The sequence below is a fragment of the Bolinopsis microptera genome, chromosome 11 (genome assembly GCF_026151205.1).
Source record: "Bolinopsis microptera isolate Bmic1 chromosome 11, MBARI_Bmic_1.0, whole genome shotgun sequence".
Taxonomy (NCBI): Eukaryota; Metazoa; Ctenophora; class Tentaculata; order Lobata; family Bolinopsidae; genus Bolinopsis; species Bolinopsis microptera.
The window spans coordinates 12,649,141-12,674,645 of record NC_087082.1 but is presented as its reverse complement, the minus strand read 5'-3'; the positions used below and the strand labels follow the sequence as shown (position 1 = coordinate 12,674,645).

General features: G+C 38.0%; 2 protein-coding genes across 3 annotated transcripts in view; one reads left to right on the top strand and one right to left on the bottom strand.

The window, feature by feature from the left end:
• LOC134823462 (ras-related protein Rab-10-like) overlaps positions 1 to 25,505 on the bottom strand; it is an 85,152-nt gene that overhangs the window by 25,780 nt on the left and 33,867 nt on the right. The window lies entirely within an intron of this gene.
• Positions 1,469 to 24,826, top strand: LOC134823455 (uncharacterized). Of its 2 annotated transcripts, XM_063834918.1 has the most exons (9): positions 1,469 to 1,580; positions 2,136 to 2,193; positions 2,584 to 2,622; positions 20,108 to 20,225; positions 21,643 to 21,885; positions 22,239 to 22,447; positions 22,639 to 22,716; positions 23,084 to 23,199; positions 23,759 to 24,826. In XM_063834918.1, the coding sequence occupies exons 1-9, from the start codon at positions 1,513 to 1,515 to the stop codon at positions 24,156 to 24,158; spliced, it is 1,329 nt and encodes a 442-aa protein (XP_063690988.1). In that variant the 5' UTR covers positions 1,469 to 1,512; the 3' UTR covers positions 24,159 to 24,826. The 2 variants fall into 2 exon arrangements, with proteins under 2 accessions (XP_063690988.1, XP_063690989.1); XM_063834919.1 differs by lacking the exons at positions 1,469 to 1,580; positions 2,136 to 2,193; positions 2,584 to 2,622 and adding an exon at positions 17,871 to 17,982.

Here is a 25,505-nt window from a genome sequence, read left to right as displayed (position 1 = left end):
CGAATCACTTTTACTCTTTTTTGTTATATCGATTATTTTTGGGCTTGTTCTTGGTCCCAAAAAAGATGTGATATGCAGCTAAGGATCGGATACATAATCATAATGTAATCATTCAATCTCGCGAGTTGACTGAACCCTATTGCTGTTTTCAGAGTAAATCTCATAATCGTTACACAACTCCTGAATCATGAATGAGTTAGAACCTCGAAATCTTGAAAGACGATTCGGATTGAGGTTTTGAAGCCAATGTAATATTTATTTTTAGATAAAAATGAGCTTAACAACTTCATGAACGGAAAACATGAACAGGCTCCTGATAAAGTTTTGCCGTGAAGTTTTTAGCACGACATTGGTGCATCAGTGCACATGAACTCAGTGGCGTAACATTGCCCGTTGGCACCCCCTGCTAAAATTGAACTAATTAAATGATTTAAGAGGGTACACCGGCAAAATCTCTAAAAAAGTGTGTTTCCAGAGCAAAACGCGCAGTTTTGCTAGTACTGTAGTTAAGTTTTTCGAAATTGTCCCACATTCAAACGACGATTTGGCGCCCCCCTAAGATTGACCCCCCCCCCCCCCCCCAGAGCGGGGTCGCAGGGGCGCCACTGCATGAACTAAGAATTTTCTTGTCACATCTTTCCAAATTACATATATAATACTAGAAAACCCGTGGTCATTGGGAGGAAGCTAATAGTATTTTTTGTTAGTAAGTTTAAATCGCATCAAAAAATATCCTACACAACCGAAGATACAGCCGATTAAAAAGTTTCTCGCACTAAACACAACGTAATATCACCAAAGCAGATCATGTATTCTGGGTAAAATTATCTTTATCCCGGTTGTTGCTACATTACAACAATGCGACTCATAAATAATACTCCAATCCGGATTTTACATCAAAGCAGATCAAAATGACGTTAAAACAATTATTGCACGTGCACGTGCGTGTAACAATCCTCGTCACCATGGTTACTATGCAAATTCCTATTTCTCATCTAATTTGCATGTGGGCGGTCGTACAGACAACAAAAATAATTCTCTGAATTATAAGTAAGATAATAAGTACAAGTAAGTATATATTGACAAATTGGAGGGTTGAGTTGGTTTCCAGCACAGGTTGCTCTCAAATCAAACAATAAGCCGTGGCCTTCGTCAATTGAACCTATCTCAAACCTTCGCTGATTTATTCCTTTACCATAATACAATTTTGATTAGCAGCAACTGCTGTATGCTTGGTATACAATAATATTGTTAGTTTGTGCTGTAAAAATAAATAATTGTTTTATAACCGTTGCTTTTGATGTTTCAAAGCTCACTAAATTATGACGACCTCTTCTATGTCACTTTGAACTTTTCAAGTGAGGCAAAGAAATGATGATTCTTGTAATAGGTTTTCCATCAAAAACTAAGCCAAAAACTAGTTTGATAAACATATTCGGTAGCAATTTAGCTCAAAACAACATGATATAGCCACACTTTTAGCATGAAGGATGAAAAGTAGCCAGGACAACAATGTGGGTTGTGGCAGTGTTTGGGGTGACAGTTTTAATCAGCTTGGTCTTGGTCTGTGTTGGTTGCAGGTAATTGATATGATGTATAATTATATTGTTTGGTATTTATGATTAAATACTTAATGAAATTGATGCATATTTTATGGCTAACCCCCAGGCAGTTATTATATTGTATATGTACTGATTGTTTATGGCATTAAGTTACTATTAGTCACCAGACCTTTCTTTCACAATTGCAAAATCTTAACTCCTTTTCTGAAAATTGAGGAGAAACTGACAACAGCTTGTTCTGTAAATGGCATTAATCGAAACACACATTCAGGATCTACTGTACTTGAAATGGAAGCTAATAATAACCATAATAATAACCTCAATATAATAATGGCTAACTCAATCGTTATACATGTTTGGAGCCTTACTAATTAGACAAACTAAACAAACATTCCGTTGTCATCTGAATTGGCTTTGAGTTTGATTCAAAACTCAAACTTTGATTTAAAACATAAACGAAAATAACAATCATTAGAATTGTTCAATTACATATTTTTAAAATTTTAACAGATTTAACCGATAACCAGATTCCAACTTGAACTATTGTAGGTTTAACATTGTTCACGATTTCAGGGAAAGGGAGAAGCCTTCCGGTAATGGACCAGGTCTAGAGAATGGGGTAGCTGTAGCTGTGAGTAGTTCCTCTTTTTCAATTACTATATTTACCTGGGGTAGCTGTGAGTAGTCCCTCTTTTTCAATTACTATATTTACCTGGGGTAGCTGTGAGTAGTTCCTCTTTTTCACTTACTATATTTACCTGGGGTAGCTGTGAGTAGTTCCTCTTTTTCACTTGCTATATCTATTTGTTTTTCTCTTCTAATTCTGTAACTAAAATTCGATACGTTTATATTAATTTATAATCTGATCGTAAGAAATGTTATACAAGCATAAAATTGCCCATTATACAATATACAGTCATCTTCTAGGACCAACCTCATGAATTGAATTTCATTTATACATATTTTATTTTACGTTCTTGTTTGCCAATTTTGTGCAAACATTACCCCATGTTTTCCTCAGGAAAACGAAAACCATGCACTGGACAATGTCGCTGTAAACGTAAGTAAAAAAGTAAACTTGTTTCTAATCATTTATAATATTAGTACAGAATACACTGGTTTAGTTGAATGTTAAGTTAAAGCTATTAGTACCATTTCTAATGTACTGTGATACATTCGCCTACTAAAATCAAATTTCCTTAGGGAAGCTATACACTGAAACAATGGCCATGTTAATATATCATTCTTACAATCATGTATTTGTCTTTAGCTTTACGATTAACGAATATGGTTTACCATAATGAAACACATTATAGTTTAGTGTGTGCAGTGATCTATGAAGTAAATATTTTTGCCCATGTTGTGTACATCAGTAATTGATAGTATATACTATATGTATACTGCTTATTATATATTATACAGCATAGATCAGTTGCTATCCCAGAAGGAAGCCAAATGAACGCAAACCCCTGGAGAATTGTTTACTAGCAAGATCATTGGCTTATCTCGTCCTACACTCTGTATTTGTTACAAGTATACATTGAGCTGGTACAATAAAAGTACCAGCTCAAGTGAGCAGCACAGCTTCAAAGTGAAATTAGAATATTCGTGATAAGAATCACAGCAAGATTGTACACTGATTTACAATAGGTTAGGGTTGACCTGTGAGTCCAGAAAGGAGTGTAATGGGTGAAATTATGAGTTGTTACACAGGTTATGTCACTAATATAATGGTGAGTAGTGAAACAGGTGAACGAGTCTGTGGCTGACAGACGTCTAATTTGTCACGTGACGTGGTCACGGCTATATTATTACACACTGTGACACGCTCTAATGGTGCTAATGTGTCATTCAATGATGTCTGAGTATTATCATAATTTGTAACCTGTCTGATATTAATGGTCCTGTACTAGTCTATCAAATGATAATATGAATCGGGATAATGTTGCAGATGATATGTGGAATATCGTCCAGTCTTTTCAGGAATTAATACTTGTCGAGTTTAACCGTACATGATGAACGATAAAGATAACGTAGAATTTTTTACATGCTAAGGAAATTTGAAACTTATTTATTAGTGACAAGAGAAAATATTGCGATAAAGAGTAAATGTATGTGTGAGTTATGTGGGGTGCCAGTGATGTGCTGAGAGTAAAACTGATGTTAAATTAAATTAACTTACATTATCGAAATTATGCTAATCCTTTGTCAAGAATAATTGGCAGAACAAATGATTATTTACGATTTAACATCATCCCGTGTGACAACTTTTACCATCTTTCTTAATTTTTTGGTCTCCGTACAAATCATGGCAACTTCTGCAGCAGTAACAGGTACAGGTGAAATATTAAAAAGATTGATGTGTTTTATCCACCCTCCAATCATTTGCCTACAAATCCTGTTGAGTCAACTGGCGATAAGTAGCTCACTATTAATGGGATATAATTTACAAAGCTCTCCTATTCTCTTACCTGACACATACCTGAGTACCTGTAACCTTCCCATTCTTCTACCTGACACATACCTGTAAGTTGTAACCTTCCCATTCTTCTACCTGACACATACCTGTAACCTTCCCATCTCCATCCTAGTTCTAGACATAGTTAGACATAGAGGGAGAGGCAACAAATCTATCCAGTTTCCTCCCTCCTCACCCCTCCCTCACTAGTACACTCCCACATAAGTGCCCCCTATTCCTACCTACTGATCCCTTCCAGCTCATTTTCTCCTTCTCTTCATTGTTCCCCTACTACTCTCCCCCCCCCCCCCCCCCCCCCCCGCTACTACTCCTCCAATCCACCTCTTTGGTCCCTGTATATCAGTTGATAGTTTATAATGTTTAGTAGTTCTTTCATCTTTGACTTTACTTTAATCCTCTAAAGCAACGTCAGTTACAGTACAATGATTTTGTCAAAAATTAATCTCAGAATTTGCCTTTGTAATTCAGTTAAAATTCAGAGCTGGAATTTTAATTGAACATTTACCACGTATACAACCTACTATTTCACCAAAATATCCGACCAAGTCTTCTATAAAGGACTTGGTAATATAAATTACTAACCTTATATTATATACCGATCATTTCCCGCCAAAGGTTCACAGCATCTCCAGACATTACTCTTCTCAAGAAATCATCGCTCCCTCCGCTAATTATCATCAAACTCAACCCGTCTAGACATTTCATTTTTAAGGGATCAAGATATCGTTAGATGTGTGGCACCAAATAAAAAGGAGATTACATCTTTAGCTATTTTGGCTACATGCCAAGCATAGTTCCGGGCAGAGGAGTTATGTGAGTTGTTAGGTACAATATAATGTACACTTCCTCTTCTAGACGAGTACAGGTTGTTCTATTGTGTGTTTGCGCTAGATTTGTACATGTAAATGCCCTTTTTTGAGATGATTTTGTTTTGTTAGTTGACCACGTGTGTCGTGTTCCTTATAATTTTGCAACGTCTGAAACAAGTATTTACTTCTTAATCACCCTCGTATGCTAAAGCAACAAATGGTCAAAAAACATCAACAACTCGGCAGCCTAAACTCTCTCAAAAATATCAACAATTATTGCAAGTTAGTAAGAACAAGTTTGATTGTGGTGTTCCAACTCTCAGCAAAGTGTTAACAGCCAACACGAGCCAAGTATAGGTTGGAACTTCAACGGGTCCACGCAATACACGACCAGGCTTCTCCACCGTTAATGGTCCACTATTATCACCTCCAATGGTTCTGCATTGCCACGCTTATGCGAGTTTTTGTTGGAGATTTTGTTAGGATATCTAAATAGTTAGAAATCGAACAAATTGAACAATTTGTCAGCATATATTTAGGTGCAGCCCCGTAGCTTAAATCATGTTTTGAGCTTATCAATTTGTTGAGGGATCATTGGTTTAAATTAATAATAAGTCTGTCTGTCGCAAAACCAGGTTTTCCCAGATCATTAATCAGATTTACCAGCTCATTTGCCGATTGAAAAAAAGCGGTTCCAACTGTGTTGAAGCCTGTGCTAAGAATGTTAAGTCGTAGTGTCTTTCTGTTGTGAGAGTCGCTGTAGTATGTAGCTTAGTGTAAGACAATAGACAGACGCGGGTCTAAATCGGGTGCAAGGACAAGCCACAGTATCGGGCAGACTTTTTGTGAAAAATTAGAGCTCGTTACTAGACTTCAATCTTACCGTGTCATTATGCGTATGTAACGGAATATTTTATACTGATCTCCCATAATCACACTATGTCGCCCCGTGACAAAAGTTTCCAGTTGTAATCGGAATTGCTCGAGGCTTAATAATGTCTTATCTCTGATCGTCGCATTGTTGGCTTGATTTCCAATTTTCACACTTTCAACCGAGCCCCAGCTTCGTTTTTTAAGAAGGGGGTGCTAGATTATGTCGGTCAAGTTGACTGATAAGCCGACAAAAATAATTGAGTGCCTTTGCCCCCCTTGGCCTTGGTTTTGCAAATGTGGGGGATTGCCAAAGAATCGTATTGTTCAAATTTAGGCGGGCACTCCTCTGGATTTATCAATCTTCTCAATCGTGGGAGGTTTTTAATGATTCAGTTTTTCGACAGTTTTTCTCTTCCTTACTTTAACCGTCTGTTTAATCTTTGCCGGATCATCCTAACGTGATTTAGCCCGTTTAGGGATAGTCGTTGTAGACCTCTAACTTAATGATATGACACCTTGCCGTACACTAATTGTTACAAAAAAGACAGTAAGGCAAATTGTCTTACAAATCTTATTTTCTTGACATCTTTCACTTTGAAAGAGATCTACATGATTTGTCAAAACAAGTTATGGGACGTAAACACACCCCACAAATACCATCTCGGATCTTCAACAATTTGCTCTTTTTTATTTGTTCTCGTACTACAAATTTGTCGTGATTTTTTGTGTGCGTTATACGTGTGTTTTAAGAATTCCGTTCCCTTAGCCGCACGCAAAACAGATTCTTCCACTGCATTTAATTGAGTGATAACATAGCGCAAATTAAAGTTTAATTAAGGTAAAGGAGCATGCTAAGGAGTGCAATAATAACGCCTCTATAATACAACTAAAACTTGCACGACTGTACATCAAAGTAAGGTCCGAGCTGAAGAAGCTAGGTTACTAGATTGCTGCAGGGCTGTCGTACCTGACACGCCGACACACGTTGTAGTTCATGAGGTGAAGTTTGGAGGAATAGTAGGCGAGGCTTTAGTCCTGATAATTGCCCGGTATTTTCTCTGCTATGTAAACGATGTGCCAGTTTTGAACTTTGTGACATCTGTTTTCAATAATTGGAAGTGTAACAGTGGGGAGTCCAGTTTTTTGAGGGTTTGATATTTTGATTTTCTGGCAGATGGCCATAGGAATCTAGGGACCCAAATGTATGTGCTCCATGAACAATTATTTTTGATTCTAGCGATACTCCATTCAATAAGATCTACAAGATCTGTGATATTGCTATGAGTTCTACCCAAACTAAAGAGGCAGTCTGTTTTTACAGGACTTCGTATTCCTGTTTAGACTGAGATATTACCCCTCCTTCTATGGCATCATCTTTACATACTAGGGGGTCGCATATTCCAATCCCAATGTTAAGAAGAGCCAAGAAGAGAGACCAAACCAACTATATTTACCTCAATTCTCAAGTCTTTTCAGACGCAGAATCTTCTACACTCTCTGACTTCTTCTGATGTCTGGGACTTACGACCCCAGATGTAGCTTTCAACGACGTTTTAAGGGCCCAACGTTCAGCTGTTCATCAGGGTTAAACTGGGCAGGGTCTTTCAGCCAGCTGCCAGTTGTCACTCCAGGTCTTGTTGTAGCGACTAAGCCAGATAGTGTAGGAACCTTACTAAAAGTAGACGGTTTTAAAACTGTAAGCCTTGATATGAGATCAGAGCGAGAAGCCTAAATAAAAATCGTTTAACCCTGTGCAAAAGATAAACGTGCTGTTTGTCTGAAGGGAGCGCCAGGATGCCTGCCAACATGTCTGTCAGTATGTCTGCCAGCAAATCCAGTAACTTCTAATAACTTCCAGTAAATTTTACTAGTGCTGAAATCTTAGTGATATCCTGGTTACAGCTGTTTTTATAACTTAGCGATTAATTTTGATGTTGTCCTCCGAGCGTTGTTGGTTATTTGTAATTTGTGATAAGGGCCGATTTTTATTCATATAGTAAATTTGTATTTTGAATAAATGAGATCTAAGTTTTCTTAAGATCCCATCATGAATGTTCTAATGTATTTTGACGGCGGTTAAGCGAATAAGCGTGGCTAACCGCAGGGCCCTCAAGTTGACTATGTTAACTTGTTTAGTACATTGAACTGTCGCCAAATTCTGCACAACAGACACTACTACTGCATATTAACTAAACTGATCTTGCCAAAATAATATTGCAGACTTTTCCATATTTATTGAGTTTTCTCTTTGCTTCCGTTAGAAACTCAATACTAAGTTTATTTAGATTGAACGGCAAAACGTAATATGATGTTTTCAGACATTCCGTCAACATTTTTTAAGGACTCAATTAATGATGTAAGAGTTCAAATCATCTGCTATAAAAATCATCTTGGTAGTTAAATTTAATTAACATACTTCTCGTCATTACCCAAAAAATACGCAATGAAATAAGTTCGTCATTCCATAATTAAAACTTGTCACAAAATCCTTTGTTATTGTTATTATACCATTAGTCTGGACTACACTAAATATAGTCTGGTGTCCCGTTCTTCCCCCCTGGGGGACCAGGCACAAGCCACTATGTGATCCTCACCCAACTACTCCTCGTACCGTTATTTAGGCTATTTATAGCACCTCTCTCAATAAGCAAACCTCCAGATATAGCAGTGCTTGATGCAGGACGTTATGTGCAGTGGTAATGGTGCCAGGTAGACAAGATATGCAATCGATGTGATTATACCGCATTATGAATATTTATTATACTGCCGCGGTATTTGTCGTTAGAAGACCAGCTTTTAGACACGATTTTCCCACGTACATTTCTAAATTCTCCAGTTCTCCGTGAAATGTTTGTTTGCATACTTTGTTTGTCCAACACCACGTTTATTAATTAATCTCTGTAGAGCGCATAGCACGTGTTATGTGTTATTGCAGGTGTACAAAGATAGGCAGGCGGGGTGGGTGGTGGTTTGTAACTAAAAGTAAACACTCTGTGAAGATGTGTGTTTGCGGTGCAGTCTGCACTCTACATGCAATCAGTGCGACCAGTCAACCACAGATAATTTTCATTAAATTATATTTTTATTGTTGCGGGTCTTTGTTTGAAGTATCGCGGATTTGGAATGATGGTGCAATCCTATTGTGTCATATTGTGCAACAGCTGTTTTGTAATCTTTTATATAATAAATAAATAAATAAATTCTAACATTTATTACACGCTTCGACATTAAATATCAAGATTATGCATTTGTTATATATTATACAGTTTTTAATTTAGCCGCTCTGACATGGTTAGTAGCTAGCCCCTGTGCCTGCTGAGTGCTGCTATCCATATGGGTGGGATATAAGCACATTATTTCATTTCATAATCTTTTGTCTAGCAACAGCTGTTTGTAATCTTTTGTTACATAGTATTTATACTTTGATATGGTAATCAATTTTACGTGGCAGTGTAGCTAAGTCGTCTAGTGTGTGTTTGTTAAATTTTGCAGGCCATTGTAAATTTGTAGGAGTATTGGAAAGTTATGACGTTTTCCAGTATTAAACTGTCATAATCTCACCGCCATGAAGGCGGCTCCCACCACAACATCAACCTCAACACTGTTTTGGTTCATTTATTATTCGTGCAATCTCTTGCAGACCCGTTTTAAACCTTTAACTCGGTATATTATGTATTACACAATCATTAATTATGTTTTCCTATTTTCTCCGCGGTTTATGCTAGGCTGACTATGACTCATAATATTCAGACTTCTGTACTGCGTGCTCGGTTATATTATTTTAATCTGCTATGTCATTTTAAACAGTATTTTTTAGAAGCAGGATAACAACTCATTATTCTATTCTTATTTATTTACTCTGATAAGTAGGTTTGCTTGTGATCGATCCACAACATCTAAATAGTTGGTACTAGAACGAGAATAGATCAAACTGTCACTTGATCAACCCTTAATTAGGTTCTATTTCGGGTATTATAACAAGGTATCAGTGCGTTCACATGTACATACCAGGAATCAGGATCCTCGTTATCTCATAGTTATCAGTAGTTATCAGTAGTTATCAGTAGTTATCAGTAGATTAAACCATAATTACCACCTCATTATAACCATGATTATACCTCATTACAACCCCCCTACAATTACATAACCCCGGTATAATTAAATTATCAACTCTCCTCCTGAGTAGTGAGTATCAGTCAGTCCCGACACACGAGAGAGATAGAGAGAGAGAGAGAGAGAGAGAGAGAGAGAGAGAGAGAGAGAGAGAGATAGAGAGAGAGAGAGAGAGAGAGAGAGAGAGAGAGAGAGAGAGAGAGAGAGATAGAGAGAGAGAGAGAGAGAGAGCTTGCAGAAGTAGTGGTGACACGATCTCCAGCCTGGGGCTACTAATTACCTTATTTTGTGTTTGTAAACGTGAGAGAGGAGGAGAGAGGAGGAGAGAACTAGTTGGTGATATGGAGTAGTTGGTACAGAGATCTGGGGGACAGACTACACGCGCAGTGCAGACCCCTGTCATAACATGCATATCTCCAGAGGGATAGTGTTAGTTGTTTGTACCTTACACTGATAGATAGACAGATACACTAGTATAATTCTATTTGTTATGAGCATGGAGTGAGGGAGGTGATATATCATGACTGTAATATTTGGAACCGGTTTGGAGGAGTTTAGAGTTAGCTAGAGTAGATAAGTATTGGCAGTCTGCCAACTCATCTAGATTGACTGAGAGAGAGATAGTCTGTTAGAGTACTAGAGCAGGATTTGACCGGGTCTGACGGAGTGTCTGGAGACTACAACACGGAACTGTTGCACAGACAGCTCTCCTCTGGGAACTGTTGCAGACAGCTACCCCTCTGGTGGGCGTCCAGACACGGCTACTCTGATTTCACACTTGTGATCTCCGGCCTCTCTATCTGTGATACTGGTGTGAAAATTTAGAACGGGAAAATTTGTCAGAAAATATGTTATTTCCGGGGATAGATTTGAGGTGATGTTATTATCACAAAGGTAGGTTACTTGGGGCATCTCCTGACATTGATATCTTCGGTATGATAGATTAGATTAGATATTTATCTCGTGATATTCTCTTGTTTATTACGGTCTTGAATCTTGAAGGATGTTTTGGGATGACAAATTTCTTTCAATTTCGATCGTGACTTTGTTGGCCAGCTGATCTCATGACGTTATTTTGCAGTTCAAAGTAAAATCACGTAATGCCGGGTATCGCTACGGAAATTTTGTCGGGTTCAATTTTTTTAAGTGGTTGACGCGATTTGTATTTAATGGGAGTCGCTGGGTTGAGGTTATTACGCTCGTGATTTTGCTGCCTTGCCTCGAGTTCGAATCGTATTTTTTTCTGCTTTACTGGAATTTGGATCTTTGTGCAACTCTTCATACTCCAGATAAATAATCTGTGCAAATATTTGCAAATCAGCATATTTTAAAACTCATCTTCATACTTGTAACATTCCGATCTGCTACAGTTCAAAATACATAAAATGATAAAAATTCCGCACCTAATTCCAGCTAAACGATCGCAGAGCTGGGTGACCCACTAACTGTATTTCATTACCACGCCCTGGAATCAACATGCACCGGAGTATCTGATGACTTGTTCAGACATGTTAAGACTGGTCTGTTGTCTGTTTTAGGTGCTCGTGTATCATGATACGACGTCTGGGTTAATATTTGAACATGATGAAGATCAAATGTTTTTGTTTTTCGACTTGAGGTTGAACTATGATGATTTAGTCAGTTTTGTTTTGTTTATTGTTGGTCATTGCTCTTTTAAAACTGGGAAATTATTTTCACGTCCCCTTATATATATTTTCTATCTACGTAAGTGACTTCAAATATTTTATTTTTATTTTCAACCGACATGTTAATGATAGGACAAGTTAAAGAAAGTTAAAACATCATGTTAAAAAGATGAACATGAACTACAACAGTTCGGTTCCTGCTAAATAGAGAGCTAGGCCCCTTTACTCCCAGTTCCCGCCGATCCTCTGGCTGGATTCCAACAACCCCTCACCATACCCACCCCACACTGCATAATCCCCAACATATTATGCATCTCTCTCACTCCTCACTGTACCACAGGTCCCTCCAGACTCATTATTCCTCATCAATCTCACGTTACGTGACGTATAGAGAGGGAACAAAGGGGGCTCCATTTCAGCAGATGTAGATGTTATGTAGAGTTTACAGTTTCACGGCAACTGATGGCTCCATCATGGGGCCACACTTCTCTGCTAATTCGTTATATCTCGGCGAACTCTCTCTCTCTCTCTCTCTCTCTGTCTTAGTAGTTGTTCCCCTTGTTCCGCGTCAACAACTAAATAGTTATGTTCCTTCCCTCTCTGAGTTTCAGCTAAGTGGTTTGAAATATTGCCATTAGATGGGCGTTTGCTCTGCCGAGTTTTCCTGAATTCTTTTATTGGGTCGTGTTATTTAGAGTGATGCATGGAACGATCGGTATTCAGTAGGATATTGTTGGAGTAGGTGTTCTAAATATCCGACCATTTTGTTAATTTCTACCACGCCTAAATCGGATTGTGTTAATTTATTGGCGGTCGTTTCACCTGTTTCCAAGCTCATCCTAGCAAGCCCAAATTCCAACACCTAACAAATATTTGGGTTCTTTAATTACAATAAAGGAGTTCGTAACGGTTCGTAACGGGTCTTCTTCCATATTTATTTTGGTATTGTGTTGGACGTTACCGAGTTATCGGAATTTCTATATTTGTAACCATCGTAATGGTTTATGAGTCAGTGTTCTCAGTTCTATAACTGGGGTCTAATAATACTTACTAGTACCTAGATTCTCCCAGGCCCGGGTGACGATGTAGCGATAAGAGGGGCTATTGTCAGCTTTGTGTACCAATATCATTGGGAGGTCATGATAGGTCTGGGCCCTTTGTGGTGTCACCACCCAATCATTGGTCCTAACGCCTCTTGGTACTTGGATGTCACTTTGGTTTCTAGCGAGAAGTTTCATCATTATCTGTTTTGTGGCGTTACCTTTTGTACGATCCGCTTTGTACGATCCGCTCGAATGAGCTCTCTCTTTATTTCTCCTCTTCGTCCCAGAAGTGTTATTAGCTGTTGGTGAGAGGTTCCTAAAAGATTGTAACTAACTGTTTCAATGTCCACATAGCAATGATCAGGGCAATACATCTCCGTAAATACAGTAGACTTGTAGTGTTGATGTAGTATGTTATCAGATGGCGAGGGTTCGCGATCTGTCTTCAATGAATACCGTAGTTTTATGTGCTTGTATTTTCTTTTATGGACACTCTGGTGTAACAATTGTCTCAACTAAATATTCTCAGCTAGTCCAGCTTAACCCACTTACTAAATAAACTATATAGTATATATTTAGCATTTGATAAGCAACTAATTAGATGAAAAGTGTTGCAACCACTTCTGATGATTGGTCAAACCTCATCGGTGATTGGTTTATCGTTATCTCTTTACCAAAGTTGCTTATTACCCAATTGAATATTCATCGGGAAAATCGTTTTCAAATTCGTGTCATGTTTAACCAATAACCGCATATTGATTTTCTCGAATGTCCTTTTTAAAATGCTTGCGATTCCTCATAACTTATTCAACATGATTTGGACCGATTGTTTCTGTTTAACAAACTTTGTCACAATATTTTTATGGACTTGACTTGTACCGGTAAAAATTACCAATTTGTCGCAGAAACCCCGCTTTCTTCGTTGTAGGGCCTCAATGTTTCTAACTAAACTTGAATTGGCATTGTTATACTGATTTGTTTATGTCGAGCTTTAATTTTTTGCGGTCGGTACATTGAATCTCGAGGAAACATTCTGCATATTATTTTCCACGATATCTATCGTTGATGTTGTTGTAAAGTCGTGCAAGGGGCTCCATATTTTGTAAAACTTACCACATTTCCACTGTAGTGGCCCGTTCATTCCTCTATTGTTTTTTTATTAAGTTCATTCACACAGTTACTGTGCCGTCCAATAATTAGTGATCATCTTTCATCGCTGTAGCGGCTCTCTCTCTCACTCTCTCTCTCTCTTCTCTCTCTCTCTCTCTCTCCCCCGTTCTCGTGTCTGTATCATGAATACTCGTGATAATGAATTTTTGATAACAAATTAGATTACTTTGCCCGCAAGAATGTTAGGCTATCGTGTTCTCCAGTTTCACCCTAGCTTACATTTCAACCCTTGTTCTCTAAACATTAGAGACCGTACCTGCTACCTAGTTACGTTTCCACTCTGCTTTTGACGTCATAACTTCTCTACAACTTATCGCTCGACTCTCGGTATAACGAATTTAAAAACATTGATTCGTTTACCCTGCAGACATTATAGTGTTCATGAAATTTCTGTCTCAGTGCTATAATAGTTGAGCTTAAACTCCTTTTTGTTTTCTTACAGTCTGAACGTCTGCCTTGAGACACTTAATTTTGGCTCATTTACAGTGTTATGATCTGTCAACTTACTTGCTCAGCATTTTCATTCTATTAAAAGATAGTGCAGATCTCGTAACAAGCTCTGATCTCCGCAACTCTTTTTCCCCAGGCGGCCAGTATCGCGAACTCACTCCCAGCCTATTACCATCCGGCTTGTTACTAGCACCCAGCATATTTATAGGGTGTAAACGAGTAGATTTTCGTTTGACCAGAGGCTTTTTGCCAGCTGAACTTGCCCGGTTTTCGATCACAAATTAGATCAAAAATCCTGTGCAGGTTATCTCAGATATGTGATTTGCATCTGGCGATTGTTTGTGTAAGGTACCCATCAGTTAAATACATAAATCTAAAATATTGATCGAAAGATTTGATCTTCAGAGGTCGTTAGTCGTGCGTACTAGTCACTTAGTTTCTATTATCATTTTGCTGAAGTTGCTGTTTTTGTTATCGATTATCGGCCAGCAGATCCGTACTCCACTACTGGAGTTCTTGGAGTCGTTCAGCCGTTTTGTTACTGAGAATGTTATCAAAATCAGTTGAAGTAGAGCCTGCTGCTTCCGTTCTTAAAAAATCTTTAGCTGCTTGTGTCAATTTTCCAGCCTTTGATTTGTTAAGTCTTTGTTGCAGTTTACTCAAGTCTCAATTATATTTTTACTGCCTTCAAGAGCGTGCACAGCTCAGTGAACTAAGTATCATTTCATTATGTTATAATATTTTGATAATTATGAGTAATATTTAATGCCACCTGATCACTTTTTCCCACTACAAATCGCCCCCGTAAAACCCAACCCAATAGGTTTTACAGCCCACCTTTAGTCCATCCTTAGCCAGGAAATCCCAATTTTAACGGACTGTCGTGGAATGTGCCCTGGGACTCCCCATTCAGCGTGACCTCTGGTCGGAGCCTCATTGGGCGTCAGACTGTTCTGGTTACAGTGAGACACTTGTAGTGCTGCACCGGGCGTTTTGTTCGGCTTGTAAGTTTAACAGCGTCTCAGTTCGGTGAGACGAGGGGCGTGGAGTGAGATAGTTTAGAGCGTCCCTAATTTCGGGCTCTTTTTAAGGGTCCACAGCTCCAGTTACTAATATGGGTATTTTAACAAATTGGTCTTCTTGTTTATATGGATTTTGTGCTTGATTACGAACAGTGTAGTTGTAGTTCATGGCCGGAAGTTGGCCGGTAGCTGTCATATTTGTACCTCTTTCTGTCAGTAATTTGTTCTTGTTATGACAGATCAGTCCAGCTTTTCCCGCTCCCAGATTTGTGGCTTGTCACGATTGTCCGGCTCCATGTTGCCCTAGATCGGTTCCCTTTGTTCAAGTTTCCTTCCTCTGCTTTGATGAAACGTGAGACTATAAACTTCCTGTACGCTTATAATCTTTACAGTACTCCTTTAGCAATACTTTAATAGCTCTTGTTAAATACGCTTAACCACAGAATCTACTTAAAATCCGGCGTGACGTTATCATGGTTACAGTAGTGTGTCTTTGATGATTGGAGTTCATGTTTTCCAAGGAAGTACTTAATAATAATAATAACAAGTCCTCTCCCTAGTTACCTAATAATGGGAGACGCGCTTGTTAGCACGTGATATGACTGTTATACCACGTGACATGCCCTGACATGATCTGTCCGCCAGGGTTATATATATAAACAAATAAAATGCTTCTGTGCATTGCCAGTTTAAACTTGTTTTATAGGCCGAACTATAATCTGTGCTCGCTTTTTTCCTTGGTACACCTAGTATATTTGCAGTGTTGATGTAGTTAAAAACTAAAACTTTAAGCATTTGGACTCTGTTATGGACCTCTGAGCAAACCGAACATGCGGTCATTTTCTGAACATAAGCTGACCTCCTGAAACACTGTGCATTATATTACAATTATCATTTTATCATATTAATGAGATATTATTTGTTACGTTTTACATTAAGTTGTTATTTTATCGCTCTGTCACATCATGTGTTTTATTAAGTTAATAACATTATGTTTATGCGGACTGATGATCCTAAATATGTTATATATTATGGTGACTTGTTGGCTGCTGATGATAAAGAATGTTACGTATTATTGTCTTGTTGACGTTCCAATATTCGCTGATAACACGTTCTTTTAGGGCACTTCTTAAATTGGATTTGGGCCGTGAAAGCCTTGCCCTGTTTCCGATAATTTATAATTAAATTACGTTTTTAATAAATTAATCAAATATTCCTCTGTCTGCGACACCCACGTTTACAACCGAAATTCCTGTTTCTAGGTTGGGTCCCAATATCCCTATTTCTGGTTCCGGTCCCTATGTTATATATTATGGGGTGTTGCACCACCGCCCTTCACTGATTTTAAAAGACTTTTAGCTCCAGTGGACCCTCTAAAAGCTTTTTATTTGTACAGATATAAAAATATCCCATTAATTGATCTGCATTTACTTGTTTTTACTGTTGCTTTCGCACCTGGTTATTTGCTGCTGGCCGTTATAAAAAGTACAAATAGTTTTGTTTGATATTCGGGTAAAACACTGCAGGTGCGATAAATATCTCTTATCACTTCTTTGTTGTGATCAAAATACTGGATTGCTTTAGTTGAGCGAAAATGATCTAGAGAGCGGAGAATTGTTGTTTTTGCAGTTTTCTCAGTTTGTACACACGTTTTATTCTGTAACTATAGCCTCAAGTGTGCTCGTTCAAGTGTAAAGGCTCTCTAACTCTCCTGTACATCAGAGGGAGAGAGAGAGAGCCTTTGCACTACACCGATCTCTTAATTCTCCTGATAATGAGGTAATTACACGGTAATTGGGTGTAATTAGGTATGATAAGTAGTAGTGTAGATGGAGTATAAGGGAGAGAAGAGAGCGGGATAATGTTGTTGTAGACTTAGTTAGTGGAGCCGATATAATTACATAGTGTATTATAGTGAGGATATTAATTTACGTAACTAAGGGTTAAGCTTAAATAAGCTTAATTTTTCCGCCGTGGAAACTTTAACCGCTATAAATAATAATGAGTCGGAAAGACAATGGATTGGAATTTATCGGTAAGACTCACTCAGATTTGGTCGATTAATACTAGTCAAAGTGTTGCCCCATGCGGTGTGTGTCATGGTGCTTTGTCAAACTGTTGAGCATTTGCAAATTCCGTTTAATGATGTGGCTGTTGAATGCTTGATAATGATCAATCTGATCGTTTCGAGTACATCGAGCACATTTTATTTCACTATCACCTCCTTCTCACAATGTTCTCTGCAGTAGCAAGTTATTCGGACTATTCTCCCTCTCGATACCCACATATTTCCTCCTCACTTTGCAATTCTTGATAAGTTCTGGTGTATATTTTTAGATTTTATTGGCGGTAATTTACCACTAATAGTGGTAAAGTATTCCAACTATTTCATTATCTTGTGTTAACAGTTCCGGGTTATGCCCTATTGATTGCCAAGTTGGTGCCTGCGTTACTGTTAGTAAAGTTGTGAGATATTTGCTTTGTATTGCCCTTTTCCTCACTATTTTTTCTTTGATCAATTCTCGTGAAATTCTCGTTTCCTTCGAATATCAGTTTGTACATGCCACTTTTTTATTAATTTTTCAGCAGCTCGATTCTACTTCTAATTGATGCATGGGCTGCCGTGACTTGATAATTTTATATTTCCAATCTATAAGTTAACGAAGGAAAGCACTGGCAACTAACCCCTCCCAATCCAGCAATGATGTGTAGTGCCTGTCATCCTTCACAACACTGCGAGTACAAAGATAACTTAGCCCTGAAATTCAAGAGAATGTTACACAGAAAACGCCTTGCTCGCTTCCTCTGCATCGGGGTACGATACATAGTACATTGTGGTCCTTAACTATAATACCAAACAATACATTAGAGTCCTCAACTATGATCCCTAACTATATCTTTAACAATACATTATTATAGTACTTTACAACTGGTTATATTTTGCTCGCTTTTGTGTGTGTGTGTGTGTGTGTGTGTGTGTGTGTGTGTGTGTGTGTGTGTGTGTGTGTGTGTGTGTGTGTGTGTGTGTGTGTGTGTGTGTGTGTGTGTGTGTGTGTGTGTGTGTGTGTGTGTGTGTGTGTGTGTGTGTGTGTGTGTGTGTGTGTGTGTGTGTGTGTGTGTGTGTGTGTGTGTGTGTGTGTGTGTGTGTGTGTGTGTGTGTGTGTGTGTGTGTGTGTGTGTGTGTGTGTGTGTGTGTGTGTGTGTGTGTGTGTGTGTGTGTGTGTGTGTGTGTGTGTGTGTGTGTGTGTGTGTGTGTGTGTGTGTGTGTGTGTGTGTGTGTGTGTGTGTGTGTGTGTGTGTGTGTGTACTATGTAGATTGCAGTGTCAATTGTATTAGAGGCTAAAAAGGGCAAGCTCACAGTGCACAGTTTTGCTTTCGCTCCTTCGCTGTGATATAGAGAGTAAATATATAGAGTAAATAATAGGGTTGTGGGACATTTATTTGTTCACATTTCTCTTGTATTCCTTAGAATTCATGAAATTTTCAACATAGTAGCAAAATAAATGTATTCTGAGTAAGTGAGCAGATTAAGTATAGACTGTCCGTCTGTCAGTAACGTCATAGTTTTTATCATTTGTAAAGTCTTAAAGTGAAATAACAGGTGTTACACTGATAAACTGTTTTAAAAATACCGCGACAAATTCTTGACATTTGAATGATGTAATTTACCATGATTTAAACGATATTAACCTAATCACAGCCCTGTACAATATGATATTCTCTCAGCTGTCTGACTTGGTGATTAACCAGGGACCCGGTATATGGGCCCTATTATAGTGTATCTACCGACTAATGATATACCTTGTACATCACTAGTACTTACATAGCTAATGTTAAATGATAAATGACATTTAGCCACCCGGCCCGGTGTATACATCAGTACATTTTAGATTTGGTTGAGTGGTGAGTTTTACTCTAAAACTCTCTAGATAAATCATATAAAACTAAAAAGTAGTGAATATAAAGTAGTGAATTATGTAAAGTAGTGTATGGTAGTAAATACCTCTACCAGCTTACAGTAGTTGAATGGTGTTAACTGTTAAGAATTATTTGACTGACTAAGACAGACTATACCTGGTACATGTGGTGTTAGACTCTATTACCCTGTCTACAACTGCATACTCTACATTTCGTAAAATTAAGACAGTCTCATGTTAGAAACCGTGGTATTTTAAGAAAGTATGTTGGTATGTTGGTGTCCCCTGGCTCGTGTTCTGACACGTGGCTGCACAACAAGTGACCACAAAACCTACTTAGCTGCCATGAGAGCTACAATAAGTTACATATTATTATAAGAACATGTGTGGGAAACTAAGTCGTAATCATATTATGTTTCTAATATTCTCATGATGTGTTTCTAATATTCTCATGTTATGAGATATTTTCATGTTGGAAGGTATTCTGTCATCATAGAAAAATCTCACAATAACGTGTTGCCGAATTCCCGCCATGTTAGGCTCGAATTCCCGCCATCTTTGCTGCCACTTCATTCCTGCTGAGGAATTTTTCTGTTATGAAAAATTCGAAACAATAATGAAGTGGGCAAAGATGGCCGGAATTCTGAGCAAATTTGGCGGGAATTCGGAGCAAATATGGCGTGAATATTAGTTAAATACACGCAATCACGCGAGATTCCTCTTAGAGTTAGACGACAGGATGCTTTACAACATGAGAAAATGTCGAAACATTAGTGACCGACGATATTGGTATTTCGGAACCTAAGATATTGAACTAGAAAATTCCATCACAGTACGAGTACACTACGTTCTGGAATGATGTACGTCTTATTTTATAATAGCAATATTTATTCCATGGGTAACACGTAATGTTGTCGCTGTCCCTCACTACACGGTCCTGATTACGTACCTGAACGGCTCTTTTCCTGGTTTAAACATTCCAAGCATTTCCTTATTATTTGTAACATCTTATATTTTTTCAGATGAACGGAGACCCCAGTATTTCACGAGAAGGAAGTGTCAGTTCGCGGGGTAGTGTTAGGATTACAATAACCAACATGGCTGAAGCTAACGGAAATATACAGGATCTAGACAGTCCAGGTTTGCAATTTTATCTTTCTTATCTTTTAAATGTCCCCTTATCTTGTACCTACTCTTTACATTTTACAGTGGTGATGTCGTTTTGTCGCGAATTTCTATTTTGGTGTACCATTCGATTTGGACATGAGGCTTATCAGTCTATCTTTGATGAGACTCTAGCAAAATGAGGTGATATGAGTGAACGTGTAAATCTAGTTTAACTGAGAGAAACAAATTTCCAATAATAGCGCCACCTGGGTCTTAAGAAAACGAAATTTTCGTATTTTGGGTTTTCTGTAACTAAGATTAAAGGCGTGCAACTTCCTTCGGTAAAGTACGCGTTTCATTACATCTACATATTAAAATATCAGGACCTTGTGACTTGGCACACGTCCTGAAGAACAAACGTGATAAGATTATTAATTCGATACAAGTAATGGCTACATATTGTGTTCTCGAATTTATTTCTAGTTACTCCAAAATAATGGTCGCTTTATTGAACCTCGATGGGTGGTTGCAGCTACCACGCCCTTTTATAATCTATATCCTGTAATACCGTACCAATCCAACCCATTAATAAACAGCAAGGAGGCTCCAAGTTAATGATGCGGCCGACGGATATTTAATCTGCAAATGGTCGCTCATTGCTTCCAAGCAAATATCACAATAAAGGGCCATTTCCCGCATAAATTTAATATGCACATAAAGTTACCTTGATTATTCAGACATAAGTCACCGCTTTTCTAACGATGGATTAAATGTTTATAGAGGTCGCATTGAGTTTATTTCAATTTATCCTAACGGTGGGTTATGGGTTTGCAAGAGTTATTCCTAGCGTGGGAACATTCCATGATTTTATCGAGTGATAAATTATCTTCACTCCAACATCTTATCGTATTTCCAAAATCCAGATGTCGAGTTAAGAGTCCATTCCGTGCCCGAATGTTTGTTGTAAGGTAGCTACTACTAGTAATATCCCGCAAGTTTTAATACTCATGTTAAGAACCCCAGTATTTTAAATAAAGAAACATAACCCACCCCTCCCATATGTAAAAGACAGTGAGACTAATCAAATTTCAAAATACACATGTAAACAGGCTGCTGTAATCCAGTCTTTATCCCTACTTTCTGGCGCCCAGTCTTTTTAAAACCCATTGGTTTTTTTTTCGGTGTTAAATTCTGGAAAGTTCTGTAAAGTTCTCCTCCATATTTCCATACACTGTCAGCTGTATGACACCCATCTTTTATACCCATATGTTGCTAGAATTTTGGAGAAAAATAACGCAGTAACAGTTTTTAACAGGTTATTTTGGTTATCTGGTGAAACTGACATCTGTTGAAACTCACAGTAGAAACACATAATCCTCTATGCGAATATTACACTTGAATTACTGTAACATCCTACGGAAAACTATTTTTAACCACCCCCATCTTCCAGGAGGGGCCTCACAAAGTTCTGATGGAGCTAAAAGTATGGCTGACAGAGAGCTGCCCAAGCTTCCTCCAGCCCAGGAAATAGACGACAACGACCACGACTACGACATGCTGGATGATCAGAAAATGTTGTATACTGCGCTCACGCCACCAACATCTGTCGCACGGATGGTTGATTACGATACTATTGAGAACCTGCAAATGGGAATGACACAGATTGACATGGAGTGTAGTTCACAGCCCCGAGGTCAGTTTGGGAGATTTTTCAGATTGATAACTCTGTTAATTTATTGGACAGGGGGTAATTAAACAATTAAGATGGACTGACAGTCTGCCGTTCTACATTGAACATTCCTTTGTTCTCTGACTACTAAATCTACTCAACAGACTATTGAGCAGCGTCATTGTCAACATTATGTACAGTATATTATAACTTAAATATGTTCCCTAACTCTCATTACTGTACGATCCAGTTATTCTACTCAATTTCAACTTTACAGCCCTCTCATTGACATGTCTCCCTAACTCTCATTACTGTACGATCCAGTTATTCTACTCAATTTCAACTTTACAGCCCTCTCATTGACATGTCTCCCGTAGGTTGTTCGGACACACCAGACTACGCTACTGTTGAGAAGGAGACTACTATTTGTTTTCCCTCCACGTCTGGTGTCCGGAGACCGTCCTATGAAGCACTGCCGGAGATGGTGCGACGTGATTCGTATGATGCGCTGCCCAACCTCCGCAGGCCCAGTTATGAGGGAATGCCCTGTGAGGAGAGGAGACCTAGTTATGAGTGTATGGCTGAGGTTAGAACTTTTCTGAGATAATTCTGTAATATAGCTAATTATTTAGTTATTCAAGGGGTTGAAAAATTGGGAGCATTGAACTTATATACATGTAAATCTATTTCTATTCATATATGACATACTTCATTTAAGTTCGGCTTACTGACCATCCTATTTAAAAGTAACGTTATTAAACATTTCCCATATTTCAGACGAACAAACCCAAATCTAAAAGACCAGTGCTTGAAAGATCACAAACAGTTGGACCCGTCGGGCGACCCTTCTCAGAGGTAAGAAATCTACATAAGCGTTCACATTTGCATTATAATATCTACATACTTAACACGTAGGGCACACAGTTGTTATCTTTACATGTCCGAGACCCTGTGTTTTATATTTCAAGTCATTCAACACCTGTGCATTTCTCGCATACTTGCTTTATAGCATTGTAAATATTCTGCTATAAAAATTCAACGTAAATTACAGCTGAATACCGTTAATAATCTTAATTAGGGGGACTGTAATTAATAACACGAGTTCTTGCATTCTTTCCTCCGCCTTAAACGGCACATAATAAAAATAGGACGTCTTAATCAATATTCTTGTCTCTGATGAGACTTTTTACAGCTCAGCCCTAATTAACTTCTCGTCACACAGGTTTACGAATCCCCGGGTAAGCCTATCGACAAGGGTAGATCAGGCAGCGAAAGGAGAGCTAAAGATAACGAGGATTCCGTTTCTGTTATATACGCCTCCATTAATCCTGATTTTAGGTAACTTTCTTACTTTTAAATTTAAATGTTAATATTTATGTTGCATAAAAACTTTGAAACGTTATCGACATTATGCTGGCAAGTGGACCACCTGTTAACGGTAGTTAGCATGGTTAGGAAACAGTAAGATAAGCTTTGTCGGAATTTACGTTTATGTTACGCGCAACGGCTTGTTTCTTTGAACTTTAGCTGCGCGCTTAAGTTTATTTGTAAACAAGCGCGCGCAAAGTCGCGCGCATTTATTTGCATATACCCAGATCTCCAGATAAAATTGAAGCGTCTTGTTGAATTGAAGTGGCCGGCGTGATCTGAGGCATCCTCAGTCAGATACAGTTAACAGTATCTGACTTTTTGTACATCGAATGCCAAAAACTTATGAGTTCTGGTCAGCTGACCTATATTTCAATACTAGTTGGCTTCAACTTGCAAGGACTATTAATATATTACGTCAAACATTCGTGATTATTGAAACGACCAGCTACCTTTCATGGCTAACACATGCGTCTAAAATATTGGTCTCAACAACTTTCACTCTCTGATTAACATATTCAATCTTCAGGACAAAGAAACAAGAATCAATTGAAAAGGAAACAGTCGAATACAGCACAGCTGTGGAATTTGCACCACCAGTACCTGAAAATCCGTATGCCATGCTGGACAATCTTCTCGAGGATCTCCATATTCCCAACCCTGATCTCGTAAACTTGCCTACTCCTCAACATCAAAACAATGATACAAGAGAAAACATGGACGAGAGAATATATGAAGATCTTGAAAATATGCGACCCAACAGTAACGGAGACATTATCGAGGAACTTTTAACGCCTTACTCGGCTGCCCGAAGAACCAATCCTATAATTATGAAATCCTCGCCTTATGCTATCAGTAACACTACCACAGAATTGACTGCAGCAGAAACTAAGAGGGTCGGTGAGCCTAATTATGAGGGCTTGAAATGAAGTTTATGATTTGATGATTAGATTATTATGTTAGTTTCTCATCTAGCTTGCTTTGTTCAGCTATACACCCAAATTTGTGAAATCAAAATACTTAACCATAGCTTTTTGAGATCCAGGGAAAACATCGTGTAGAGTGTGCGACAGAATTACAGAGCTTGGGAATAAAAGACTGAGATTCATCAAGCTTTATGTTTTATGTTTATTTTGTTTATTTTATCATGTGAATTTTTTACTTTTTATCGAGAATGTCATCTTGGTTTTGATGACATTTTTAGTTTTGACGACACTGGGACGATTGTAACTTGTTAATTCTGATTCACTTTTTTGACAGAATAATTACTGTGTACTGACACATTTAGCCTAGATGATAGATCATGTTTCTATCCGAAACCTCATTAATAATAATGAGATTTCTATGCATTTTATTTTCCAAATATATTTCTGATATTAAATTTTTGTCTCTTTTGAGTGCACCTTTTTGTTTAAATATTTTCTGACATTCAATTAATCGGACATAGAAGTGTTTAGTTTGGCTCTTGACATTAGATATTAAATTGTAAGAATTTAATCGAAGCGATCACGGATTGATCATGAAGCAATTACGGTTTTGAAATTATTGTTTGAGACTATTGAAATTTGTTTGAATATTCATTTTGATCTCAACCAGAGTTAATCGTATAATTTTGTGTCACTAGATACTTTCTCACCACGTACAAAAATACAATGAAGTGAATATTATTTGACATAATATAGTTAACAGAAAGTTAAAGCCTGTGCCCTTAAACTGGAATTGGATAATAGAATGTTTACAAGAAATTCCAAGGACCAAAAACATAAAATGATTCCTCTACTTGACGAAGCATTGCCCAGTGGCAGTATATTTTTCCTGAGAAGAGCTGTGGATATATTCGAAATTTCGCATTATTTTCGGACAATTTCCTTATATTTGTGGCGGTATAATTATCATTATGAAAATCTCTTAATCGAACCGTTTACCTTGGTTAATTTACGAACATTGTTTCCTGCATAACAATTACACCACCACAGAATTATATATGGACAGGTCTAAATATAAAATCTCACGTTCATTTTGTTGTAGTTATACCTGATAACGGTTATTGTTAATGAAGCGTCGCTAATTTAACTGGTCATGGTCGCTACTAATTACTGATCCGTCAGCCTCAGAGAAGGAAATGTTAAAATAGGGTCACTCACGTTACTATTAACATTGCAGCCACAGGTCGTGAATTGTTAATTCTGTCTTAAAGAAAATTAAATTGTGGTTCTACGTATCGCAACACGTTTGTCTTTTTAGATGTTATATTTTTTTACCGTGTGATTTCAAAT